Below are 12,806 nucleotides of genomic sequence, written 5' to 3'. Positions count from 1 at the left end.
TGATCGTCTGAAGTAAAAATCGCGACATGAATCATCAGCAAACAACAAAGGTGTGTACATTAGTTGCTTTTTATTTACCATTTTTATAATTGGAAAATGACACAACATACTGCGTATTAGATACTGTTCAAAATACGTTTCATATAGGTAGTGTATTACGTTTTAAAAAACAATAAATGTTATCTTTCCTGTTTTTTCCAGTACGTTTAAGAAAATTTTGAATTACAAATTTACGGTTTTTTGCGAACGCGAAAATGCTTAAATAAGTAGATTAAATCTATATCAAATCGGCGTGATTATTGAAAATTGGGTGACTTCTATTTAAAAAAAATTTAAAGTACCCATGTGTTTATCACAAATACTTACTTATTCAGCTTCTTTTAGTACCTACAGTTAAAAAAAATAAATAACGTGGCACAATAAATGTTTTTACTTACATCAATATTTATGATAACGTCGTTTCAAATTTTAGTTCAGTGGATGTAAAAGATTAAAAATATTAAATATAATTATTAAATTATTGTATGCATATAGGTAGAGAGGTACCTATATACTTTCTTCTTTTTTAAATTATAATTTTACCAACGTATTAATCAATTGAATATGGTATTATCGCCACGTCTATATGGATCGAAAAAATAATTTGAAAGTTTTATCTAATACCAATAGTACTTGTATTGGTAGTCGATGCGAAAACCGGAGCCAAAACATACTGGAGATCGTGTTTATGAACTCGGTTACGCAGTATACTCGTACTGCAGTAATTGTCAGTGAAATCATTGATCCTATATTTTAATTTTGATTTTGTTCCGATCCATGTCAATACTAAAATATTTTAAATATATAAAATATATCTTGACCTAAGTCAACAATACTTTTTTTGTTACTATATTTACAACGATATTTGTCAAAGGGCTAAGCCCGTAACATAAAATAAATAAATAAATATTGAAGCTTCAACTCGATATCTTTTATATTTTTACCAGCGACAAATACCAACATCGATCAGATCAACGACTGATAGTTATAAATTATAATACAATAAATTTCTTAATGCCTCCAACGATATAATATAATCATACACACATTTAATAATAATTATGCTCTCTGATTAGATAGTAAAGAAAACCATTTGTTGCTGAATGACTTAAAATAATAGTTTTATTATTAATTGGGTATTGTATTATTTATCCCTATAGTTTTTAGCGATCAAATTCTATACCTATGTCCTATAAGTTCCTACAGTTTTTGGAACGGAAAAACAGAACGAGTGCAACGATGCATGTAGATGATATGTGACGTGGCGAGTTACGTGTAGTAGTTTGGCGAAGAGTTTTAGTAGAGTTATTTGGTGAAGTTAAATATTATAAGTTATTAGTAACTTATAAGTAGAGATGAGATTTTGTTGGAATATCATTTTTTTTCTGGTGTTCTGAATAGCTTTTCAAATGGACAATGTGTTTTAAGAAATACTGATTATTATAATGTAATTTTTAACAAATTACATTTTTTAGGCATTTTTAGGGAATTTTGAATTTTTGCAATTTTTCGGGGCATTCAAATCTCATTCTTATACCTATATACAAGTTATAATAACTTATACATTTTTTATTTAAACTGTTATTTTTATATGTTTAAGTCTTGAACAGGTTTTTAAGAGAGTTTGTGCACTTTTAAAATCATAGTTTAAATTTTGATGGTTTATTGTTTAATAAATATTGTTTGCTAAATATTTAAAGAATTTTGCAAAATCATAATCAATAAAAATATAGTTATAAGAATAAAAGTATTTAGGTACTTACTATAATAATAGTGTACTAAGTTGTATGGTCTTATTAAATATAGTATACAATAAATCAATACAATATCAATACATATCAGGACAACGTTTAGTTTAATTTGTTATTAAATTTACGAACATAATGTTGAATATTGCGTAGCAACTAGCAGCATAAGTTTCGTACAAAATAATACGTCAATAGTAATATAATTTAAGTCATGTACTCATATGTCTGGACACTGCATTAGAGCGACATTTCCTGATTTTATTTCTGAACGATGGATAGGTTCAAAGGTTATCAGAATACATAAAATTATTTTCATTTTAAATGGTTTTTATTTTTATAGTAACTTATTACCACGCCGATAAATGACAAGAACACATTAAAAATTAGCCATTTTTAAATAATAATGATCTGATAATAATTGTATACATCGATGTATACATTGTACATAAGTGTAAAGATATAAATATTTAACACTAATAATAACAAAATAAATCAATAAAAATAATTATTACTGATTTTTTTAAAATTTATGTTGATAATTTATGAGTTGTAAATGATTAATTAGATATACAAGAAATTATATTATTAAAGTAGTTCATAATTAAAGATTTAAGCCTATCCGTTCTATCGTAGTATACCTACTATATAATTCATTTAATTTATAATTATCGTAAGCACTTAAAGTAGGGTTTTTTGATTATTTCAGGTATAATAATTAATTTGTTTGTGAAAGCTGATTTTTATTTTACAATCGAAAATATTTTAATAAAAATATACATATTATAAGTAGGCAGTAGGTATTACATTAGCATGCGTAACGAAATTAGCATAAAAACATTATTTCGTATACACTGCGCGTGCAGTCGTCAAAACGCAAAAGTCAATGAGAAACGATGAGATGTATAGTCCCTTGACTTGCGAATAAATATGACATGATTTGGAATTTTGACGTTTAACTATTTATTATATTATATTATATATTTTTATACTATTTATAGTGTATTACGAGGTCTAGTTTAAACAAAGCGATTAAAATATAAAATATTAATATTAATATCAACACAATTGTCCGCCAAACTAAATATGGAATAATTAAATTAGGAAAAAGGTCGGACATTGCCAATTTATAATATTATGTTACACATTACCTACCTAAATAGGGTATTCTATATGTATTTTCTATGTTATACGGCGACAGGTAGCCGGTCTGCCGATAACGCGGAGCGCGTAATACGCGCGGAGCTGATACCGATCGTAAACGGTTACAAATTACAATGAGCATTATATTTATGGCCCGTGTTTGTTTATATAATATATTATTATGTTTCTTCGCACACTATCTATATGCGTCTCCCCTGTTTACGTTGAAATAGTATTGTCGTAATACGTATACACATCATGGGTACATTATACTCGTCCATATTGTTATCATCTTAGTCCTTTACCATACTTTGTTTTCTTTATTTTTTTTCTTCTCATTGTCAAAACCGATCGGTAGCAAACCGGGTCTCCGAGCCGACATTTCGCGGATAATATCCGTCAATCGCCGGCCGGCTCGTGTACCGCACAATAATAACAATATAAACACACACCCATTTACTACCCTCTCCCAATCACTTCACATAATATTACCTACCGACCAGCCGACCCGACGCATTAGGGGTTGTTTTCGAGGGCAACGAACTCTCTTTCACACAAACGGGGCGTCGTCGTCGAACCGGATGATACGATATAATATTAGTATATTTATGTTATTATGAACACACTTATACTTATTATTATGGTGCGTCGTGTAAGCGCGTACGACATGACCACTACCGTGGGCCATGACTACTACGACAGTACGACACACACACGAGCAGGAGATAAAATTATAAAATGACTACGCGCAAAAAATATCGAAGCAGTGTACAACTTAGTATAATATAATATGCGTACATATAGGTGCTGGTTTTTTTTTTTCGAAACCTTCGATGCCGTCTGTGTTTGGCGTATAGAGACAAAAGCGGCGGCGGCGACTGACTACACGACGACCGTCGGCGGCGGCGGGGACAGCGTCTAAAAAAATAAATATATATATATATACAATACAAAAGAAGCGAATTTCCAGTGCGAATAATAAATGTATTATTGTGTAGTGCGTGTCGGCGGCGACGTTTGTGGGTGGGAAAGGGTATTGTGGCGGGTTGGACTGGCGAGCGGGGTTTACATTATAATATTATACGAACGCGTTCCACACTCTCCGCCGCGTTGTCGAGGTCGGTGTTCGGGCGGCGGCGGCCTCGCGTGGCCGGGGAGCCGTTCGCGGGGGCCCACGTGTAGGCGTCGGACCAGCGTTTTTACCGACGGTGGAGGCCCACCTAAACGGCAGTCCGGCTCCTCCACAACCGCCGGCCCGCGCCGCCGCCGAACCGATGCGTTGGGAAAGGTTACACTAGCCGCCGCCGCCGCCGCACGCATGTTCTGCACCGCGACGCCCGCACTCTCAGACGCCCGTATCGCCTAATGAAAATATTTCGTGTTACGATTTGCGCGTTGCATAACTATACACACTCCAATTCTGTTCCCACTACTGCCTGCATAGCAGAATCTCACCGCTGTCGACGTACGCACAAAACGATATTATTGTTATCTTGTTTTTTAGGCCGACTTTTTCATAACCGCGTCGACGACATTATATGCGCGCGATACGACCGACTGCAACAGCACTCATGATAATAGTTTAAACGTCCGCGTGTGACGTGTGTGCAGTGTGCACACTACTCGACACCACGCGACGATTGTAATAATTGGCGATAATAATAATTGTCTGTAGCTTTTTTTTTTATTTTTCCGTGACCCATTTATTATTATTATTATTAGTAGTAGTAATAGTAGTAGTAGTAATAGTAGTACTGTGACAATCTCACGACGGTATCAGCGTACGAGCACTCGGCGTTACGCCGGGTCTCCCACATACGTCCGCCACCTATGTGGCCTATGTCATGTTATTATTATTAATATTATGTACTATTATAATTTTATACGTTTTATGCGTATATCAAAAACTAATATGATATTATTATAATATTATTACAATCACTATTGTTATTATATACTATTATACTATGCAAGCGCGCGATCATGTGTAATTTGTTGGGTTCATTTTTTTATCACTGTTTGCTCACTCTCTCTCGCTCTCGTCCCGTCCCGGTCTTTCACTCTTTCTCTCCATCGGTAATGAAACGTACGTTGCCTTCCTGCGTGCATGCGTAGTGCGTACTGCGTTTTCGACAAGAACAACAATAAAATAAAAATTCGGCAGATGCACACGCGCTTGCTCCCGAACGGCCGTGTCAACGAACCCCGGGCCGTCCAAATGCAGGCGCGCCCCTTTTTTCGGAGAATAAACGCCGCCGCGATCGTTTTCGTCGTCGTCGTCGTCGTTGGTATCCCGACCCCAATGCCCGACTTATTGGCTCGCGTGTGCGTGCGCGGTGCGTGTGATTCACCGGGGTCAACGCACCGGTGTCCCGCGGTCGTTACTGCAGAACACGTCGTAACGAAAAAATCAAAACCTTGTTTTTCCTTTCTTAAAAAAAAAAAAAAATCGTTCTATTAATACCGGCGACGATCATCGTCATTCGCCAAGGTTGTATAATGTTTTAATGATATGCGTTGGGACCAAGATGAGACACCCGCCACGTCGGCATTTATCGTGTGTTCTTTCGCGGGCGGCGGTCAGGGCTCGCGTTTCCCACACGAAAACCACCCTATGTTCCACGTGTACCCGGCAGGTGGGCCGATGCAGCAGCAGCAGCTGAGGTCGGCGATAAGTTTTTATTCTTACCGCAGGAATATTCTTTTAATATTACCGCTGTCGTTTTTCACCCCAACCCTCATACCCACCTCCCCCCATTCCTCACCGTGTAGTGTGCATATAGTCGCATGCAGGGGAACAAGGACGAATCGAGGGCTTTGTCGTCGTTCGATGACCTCCGTATTTTTGGGCTTGTTACGTTATTATTTTCCCCCTATGGTTCGCGAGCGTAAATACGCGCGGCGCGCTGTTCCTCCACCTCCCCGCACCGATTCCCTAGCGCGCCTGCGTTCGGCCGCGTTCGGTTCCAGTCGGCAGTCCGTGGTTCTTCTTATCGCGGGTGCGTGAGCACAAACACATATAACTATATATATATATATATTATACACAGTACTATATACGCAGCGCACGCACAAACGCACTCAGGAACAGGCTAAATACGCACGCACGCAATGCTATCGTCGTCGCCAAAGCACGAATCGCCGCTCGCGTGGGGAGGCACCATAACACCACAATAATACTCGACGACATATAGGCAGTGTAAACGCGCGCGCCGTTGACGCCGCCGCCGCCACTGCTGTTTGCTTGCTTGCTCGTTCACTCGCTCGCTCACGCGCGCACACGCACACACACGCACACTTGCGAACGTCCGTATACACGTGCCGCCGGGAAACCGAGAGAGGAGACCGTTTCGGACGGAACGCTCCCGCCGCCTTCGGGGCTTCAGTAGGCTGTTGACTGTTGGCCGCGGTCCCGCGACCGTGCGATAATATCGTATATTATATACTGCACGTCCGCATCATCGCGCAACATTCGTACCGCAAGCGTTCACCTGCATAGTCGCGTACTGCTTATCTCGAGTTTTCACAATTTCCTAGTTTTTTTGTTGTTTTTTTTCTCTATTAAATTTGTTTATCATTCATCTTTCTCTCCCGCTCATTCCATCTCCTCTTTTCGTTCTCTTCCCCTCTCCTAAGACGGCCGTGAGCAGCTGCACCGCTCGCATATATACAAAATATATGTATATAGTGTAAGAAAGAGAAAGAGAGAGAGAGAGAGAGAGAGAGAGAGAGAGAGTAACTGCATAGTTGCAGTATAGTCACTACATTATACTATTAGTCTCGTCTAGTCTCTGGTCCCGCGCGCTCGTCTCCCTGCTGTCAATAACCGCGGAGGAATGCCCCAGTGAAAAATGGCTCAGCTTTGGGACAAGTCGCAAAAACAGTGGATAAAAAATTTCTGGCTCAACCTCAAAAACAACAACAAAAACGCCGGCGGTAAGAACTATAGAAAAAAAACGCACGTTTTAATTTCAGTTTCATTTTTTTCGTTTATTATTCCCGTTGTCGTTCGATGTCATCGACACACACGCATTGCAGACTATTTACGGTTCTAATACCGAAAACGGACGACAGACGAAATTTTTAATTTATTTTATTTTTCAAATTTTTTAAGCACACCTTTCTAATACTTTGGTGTGCCAATGCAGTTTGCTTTGTCCAGAGACGTCGAATTTTGTTTACGTTTTCAGTTTTTGTTGAGAATAATAATTTTTTTTTTTTATTCCATTTGAATTCTGATGTAGTGATACGTAAAACTGTCTACGTTTGATATGTATACTGTTATAGATATATAGCCCGTATATAGTTGACGTAGCAAAATATGACAATGTATTATTATTCGCGTTGCACACGTGGATATTCGGTTATGAATAATTATCGTCTTATGGTTATGAGTGATTAATAAATTAACTACAATAAAATAACTATATTATATTCCTTGTTATTTTTTTGCAATTGTTATAACTGTATTGTTCATAGGTTTCATAGAATATAACTTTATAATAATAAATAACAGTTATACTGCTAAGGATTGGAAAAAAAAAAATAAATATTATTCAATATAATAATTACTATTAAGTTCGTTATTAACTTGATAAGTATTTAAAAATACGTTTTACATGTTTAACATTTAAGTAAAATTATTATTGATATTTTCTATTGACGAGTAGAAAATAAACACCTTAGCAATCAAATTTTTATTGGACAGCATTTAATTAAGTACAAAGATATAATTTTTTTAATTTTTTATCTCAAATATAAATTTTATAGATTTAATTATGATAAAATAAAAAAAAAAGTGAAGAAAATTTTAATTATATTAATATGACATTGTTTGTACCAACTAATAAATAATAATAATGATTAAAAACATTGTTTTATTTGATATATACGTATAGGTACTAGATATGTATAGGTAATACGTATGCCATGCTGTCAGTTAGGTTTAGCTGCCGTGATATCGATTAATTATGTATACATTTTACCAATTTAAAATGAAATCTATAATATATTTTTTTCATGTTAATTTTATTTATTTATTACTTAAATATTTATATGTTTTAATATTATTGTAGTTTAAAGATACATTTTATACTTAAATTGTAGTTAGTAATTTCCTTCATAATATAGATTGAATTAATCATAGATTTAAGAGTTTAGTAGATAAAATAACGAGAAATAAAAAAATATGCGTAGATACCTATATAAAACCTAAAGCCAAGACTTTATTGTTTTGGATGGTCTTATACATTATATTTTATTTGGTGTTTTTCAATTTATAGAAATTAATTAATAGTTTTCATTAAGTATAGCAATAGCAAAACAAAATACCAGTTGTAATTTAAAAATAAAATAATAATAGGTATTAAAAAACTTTATTACCGATGCAAAACTATTGAGAGTATATTATTATATATATTTATAAATCGAATTAATATTATATTTAAAATACGTATTTTAACACTTAATATTTCAATTCTTGTGTATAAGAAACAGCTAACTTACTAACTGAAATGTTTCTATTTTTAACGCGCGTGATCTTTAATGTAAGACCTTTGCCTTGTTTTGCCTTTTATATCATTAAATTAGATATATAGCCTGAAATAGTATTCGGTGATAGTATAATACCCGCCATAATAACAATAAACACTGGTAAGACACGATTAAGTTATTCTTATTGCCCGTGTTAAAGTGTTTTGATTGTAATTTATATGCACGCATGTACCTATAATAGTTGATACTTTTTAATCACTTGTATTAACAAAAATTATTTATTTTTGTAACTTATTTTATACCTATTATATAATATTATGCTTAAGTACCTACATTATCTTGAAATATATTTACTTATCATGATTTTTGTGGGGTGGTACGTAATAAAAGCTATATTATTATGGGCCACGACTATACGACTATACGACCTATGCGTATTTCTTACTATCTGTAAAGAAAAATAGGAAAAAAAAAATATTAAGTAGGTATAACATACCCTTTTTCTTTAAAAAGCATTTTGATTTAATTTGAAATATCGTCGTTTTGTTTCTCTATATTATATGTTGGTATAACTATATAAACTAATGATTAATGAACAATCCTGCAAGTAGGAATAATAATATAACCACATAGGATTTATTCATATTCCAACTGTTGATGTTTCGTTCACGTCGACTTGTTTTGAAAATCTATCAACATACGTTTCAGAATAGCGTTAAACTTTCGTAACTTCGTTATAACAAACATCGGGAAATTTGCGAGTTTCGCGTGGCGCGGCGTCACGAATAGGCAATTCACGGGCGTCTGCGTCTTGCGTGCAAAATACAGTATTTCGCTAATCTCCTCCCACATTTGGGTTTTTTTTATGCTGCTGAATGCCGATATATTTTCATGTTCCGCGTGCTCATCACTATCATCATCAGATACGGCTGGAATAATCGCAATAAATCGATGTCAAACAAACATTTCTTTGATTTGAATACACAACCGTCACACAACAAAAAGTAATTGTAACATTTTCTCCAAAAGTACGCCGTTGGCTCTCAGTATAACGAAGAAAAATAGAATTATTCTGTTAGTTATATAATATCTATACATATTATGAATATTATATACCCCGCAGCCTGCGTGCTCTAGACAGGCCATCTGTACTGTAGTGTAGGTACCTATAGGTAGTGAATATTATATATTATAAAACACGGTTTATTTATATTTCCACAAAATAACTGACTATGTAATATACACAGGGCGATTCATTTAACTGGCTACACACATTTTTGGTAAATTGTTGTGTTTTGAAAAAACTAATAATATTTATAATTTATACTCCTTATAAAAAAAATTCAAATTTTTATCTTGATGGTATTATTACCTATACTTATTAAAAGGTTTATACAAAATAGCGAACAGTTTAAAAATAAATAAGTAATATTGTTATAATTCAATGGTTTTATAACATTTTTTGTTCAAACATATAACAATTGACCTTAAAAATGTGTGTAACCTAATGTACTCAGTTTATTGGTTACATGAATATACGGGTTGACATATTTTTAATACTTACATGTAATATCCAAACTATTTCTGCAGTATACACTCAACCCATCGTCTGTTCAAACGGTTTGTTCATATATAATAATACCCTCCCTCACTGTCCTTAAAAACCAATACAAATTATTAATTAATTTCAACAATGACAAGAGAATTTACCGTGTGAAAAAAATACAGTAGGTACGTAAATGCGTCGAACAATTAACGTGCATTATAATATATAGCTGGAATCATTAATCGCACGTATCACCACACAGTAAGCTTTTATACTTAACGACCCGTGCATAAAAACGACACAATGATGCGACGACGATTATACGAAGAGTGTATGACAATAATACTATTCTAAACATTATTTCATCGACAATAAAACGGCAGTGGCGCGTCGCTTTGTGTACTGATATAAGTTTGTACGTTTATACATTACAACCGTATTTCACGCATTATAAAGGCGTGAGCTTTTAAAATATTATAATATACACACACACAAATATTAAATTAATACTGCGAGCCTAATATGATATCTATTATAACATAAAATATAATACAACACTCAGGGAAAGGATATTTGTCGAGTACTACGACATGTCGACATTATTACATTATTACTATGTACAATTTGATCTAATAAAAGTCATCGTGTTGTCATGTTTCTTTTAAGCGTTGTAATTCGTGAGTTTTTGACTTTGGTCTTTGTGTTCACGTTTGAAAATAAACTACTTATGGGATACATAATATAATATAATTAGTCAAAAATAAATGAGTATCTTCCACAAAAATTATTCTATACAGTCTCGTACACACACAAAATATGATACAACCTCAAAATAGATGTATATACTTCGGTAACCCACCCTTTTGATCGGCGTGTATGGTGTATGCGTAAAATTATTTCACAAGTAGAAACCTAAATTGAAGACCAGCTGATATAAATTGAATGTTGGCATTATTACGTCTTCCCAATGATACAAAAATTAAACACGATGCATAGTAGGCGCAGAGATTATAAAACCGACATGTTAAATATATAACAATTTAACTTATAAGCTATTATTAGCTATGTATAATCAATTCAATATTACAAAAAAATACTAGGTATTATTGAAAACAAATAAAATAAACTTATTAATAACAATTATATGGTCCCAGTATTTAGTTTTGTATGACTTATTTGTTCACCTTCTACAAATCATATACCGTGATTATTAAATAGAAGATAACATACTAGCTCGTATTTCCGTGTCATTGATTTCGTTTTATATGACATTTTGTTTTTTTATTTATGTTTATAGAAAACGTTTTGGGCCATGTATCCGACATGGTAGAACTTATCAATGGGGAAATGCCAATATTGAGTTCGTCTGGTGGAGGAGGATCGACAGATTTCGTTCGTGTTGGCATTGACTGTACGCTCAGCCCGTTGAAACCAGCCACTGCTACAACGGGAACCCTACACAATCAACAACAACAACAACAGCAACTGCACCAAAAGACGGCTATCGACGTCGCAGAAAACGCTTCCGAGGGATCGGCGGCGGCTATCAAGCGTGTGGTGTGCAGCCCGGATCTGCCGGTGTTCACCATAACGCCGGTGGTCGAAGAGGCGGCCGTGATCATCGACTCGGCTAAGACGGCGGCCGCGGCGGTTGCGGCCGAGCCGGCTGTACTTCCGTCATCTCACACGGCTACCACGGCGTCTGACAAGTCTTTGCAGTGCAACGTGTGCCACAAGGTATTCATGCAGAAAAACGCTTTTCAAAATCACTTGCGATCTCACGTGAAAGACACGACGACGGACGGCCCGTTTCAGTGCAACTACTGCAGCAAGTCGTTTACGGTACCAGCTCGGTTGACCCGCCACTACCGAACGCACACCGGTGAAAAACCGTACAAATGCGAGTATTGTGACAAACCGTTCTCGGTCAAAGAGAACCTGAGCGTGCACCGGCGTATCCACACCAAGGAGAGGCCGTACAAATGTGACGTGTGTGAACGGGCGTTCGAGCACAGCGGCAAGTTGCACCGACACATGCGCATACACACTGGTGAACGGCCGCACAAGTGTTCGTTCTGTGACAAGACGTTCATCCAGAGCGGCCAGCTGGTCATTCACATCCGCACTCACACGGGTGAAAAACCGTACGTGTGCAAAACGTGCGACAAAGGGTTCACGTGCTCCAAGCAGCTCAAGGTGCACACACGCACGCACACAGGCGAGAAGCCGTACTCGTGTGACATATGTGGCAAGTCTTTCGGCTACAACCACGTGCTCAAGCTCCACCAGGTGTCGCATTATGGTGAGAAAGTGTACAAGTGCACGATTTGCAATGGCACGTTCACGTCTAAGAAGACCATGGAGAGCCACATCAAGAGTCATTCGGACAACGGCGGAAGTGGAGCGGTTTCGGCCGCCACGGCTACCCAGGTGACCGGCAGTGCTGCTGCGGCTGCGGCCGCGGGAGCACTGGTCATCACTGTACAGTCTTCGTCCAAAAAAGAAGCGGCATCCGAGGGTGAGACTTCGTCGAGCTGCGGTAGCGATAAGGAGAACAACAAGTCGACAGTGGCCACGTCCGCTGCTGTAGTGCTTCAGCTGTCTGATGAACCGAAACGCACCAATCTACTCCTGCAGCAGTCGACGGCAGCGACAGCTGCCGTAGTAATGGTTCGGGAAGACGATGGTGGTGGTGTTGGAAAATCCGACGAGGACGAAGATGACGAGGACGAAGAGGATGATGACGACGTGATGGTGATGGGTGCCGCTGATGTAGACACTGAACTTAACAAGCTGTGTCAGTACTTGTATCCCAGGTTACCGGGCAGAAACCGGAAACG

General features: G+C 36.6%; 1 protein-coding gene across 1 annotated transcript in view; it reads left to right on the top strand.

Moving 5' to 3' along the window:
* The first annotated feature begins 4,785 nt into the window (after positions 1 to 4,785).
* LOC132933532 (RE1-silencing transcription factor-like) overlaps positions 4,786 to 12,806 on the top strand; it is an 11,380-nt gene continuing 3,359 nt past the window's right edge. The window contains 2 exon segments of the mRNA XM_060999809.1: positions 4,786 to 6,863; positions 11,264 to 12,806. The exon segment at positions 11,264 to 12,806 is cut by the window's right edge and continues 781 nt beyond it. Of these exon segments, the coding sequence (XP_060855792.1) occupies positions 6,779 to 6,863; positions 11,264 to 12,806 (1,628 nt within the window). The 5' untranslated portion in view covers positions 4,786 to 6,778.

The sequence above is a fragment of the Metopolophium dirhodum genome, chromosome 1, assembly GCF_019925205.1.
Source record: "Metopolophium dirhodum isolate CAU chromosome 1, ASM1992520v1, whole genome shotgun sequence".
In the NCBI taxonomy this organism is placed as follows: Eukaryota; Metazoa; Arthropoda; class Insecta; order Hemiptera; family Aphididae; genus Metopolophium; species Metopolophium dirhodum.
The sequence above is the reverse complement of the archived record's forward strand: the minus strand, read 5'-3'. Positions and strand labels throughout refer to the sequence as shown.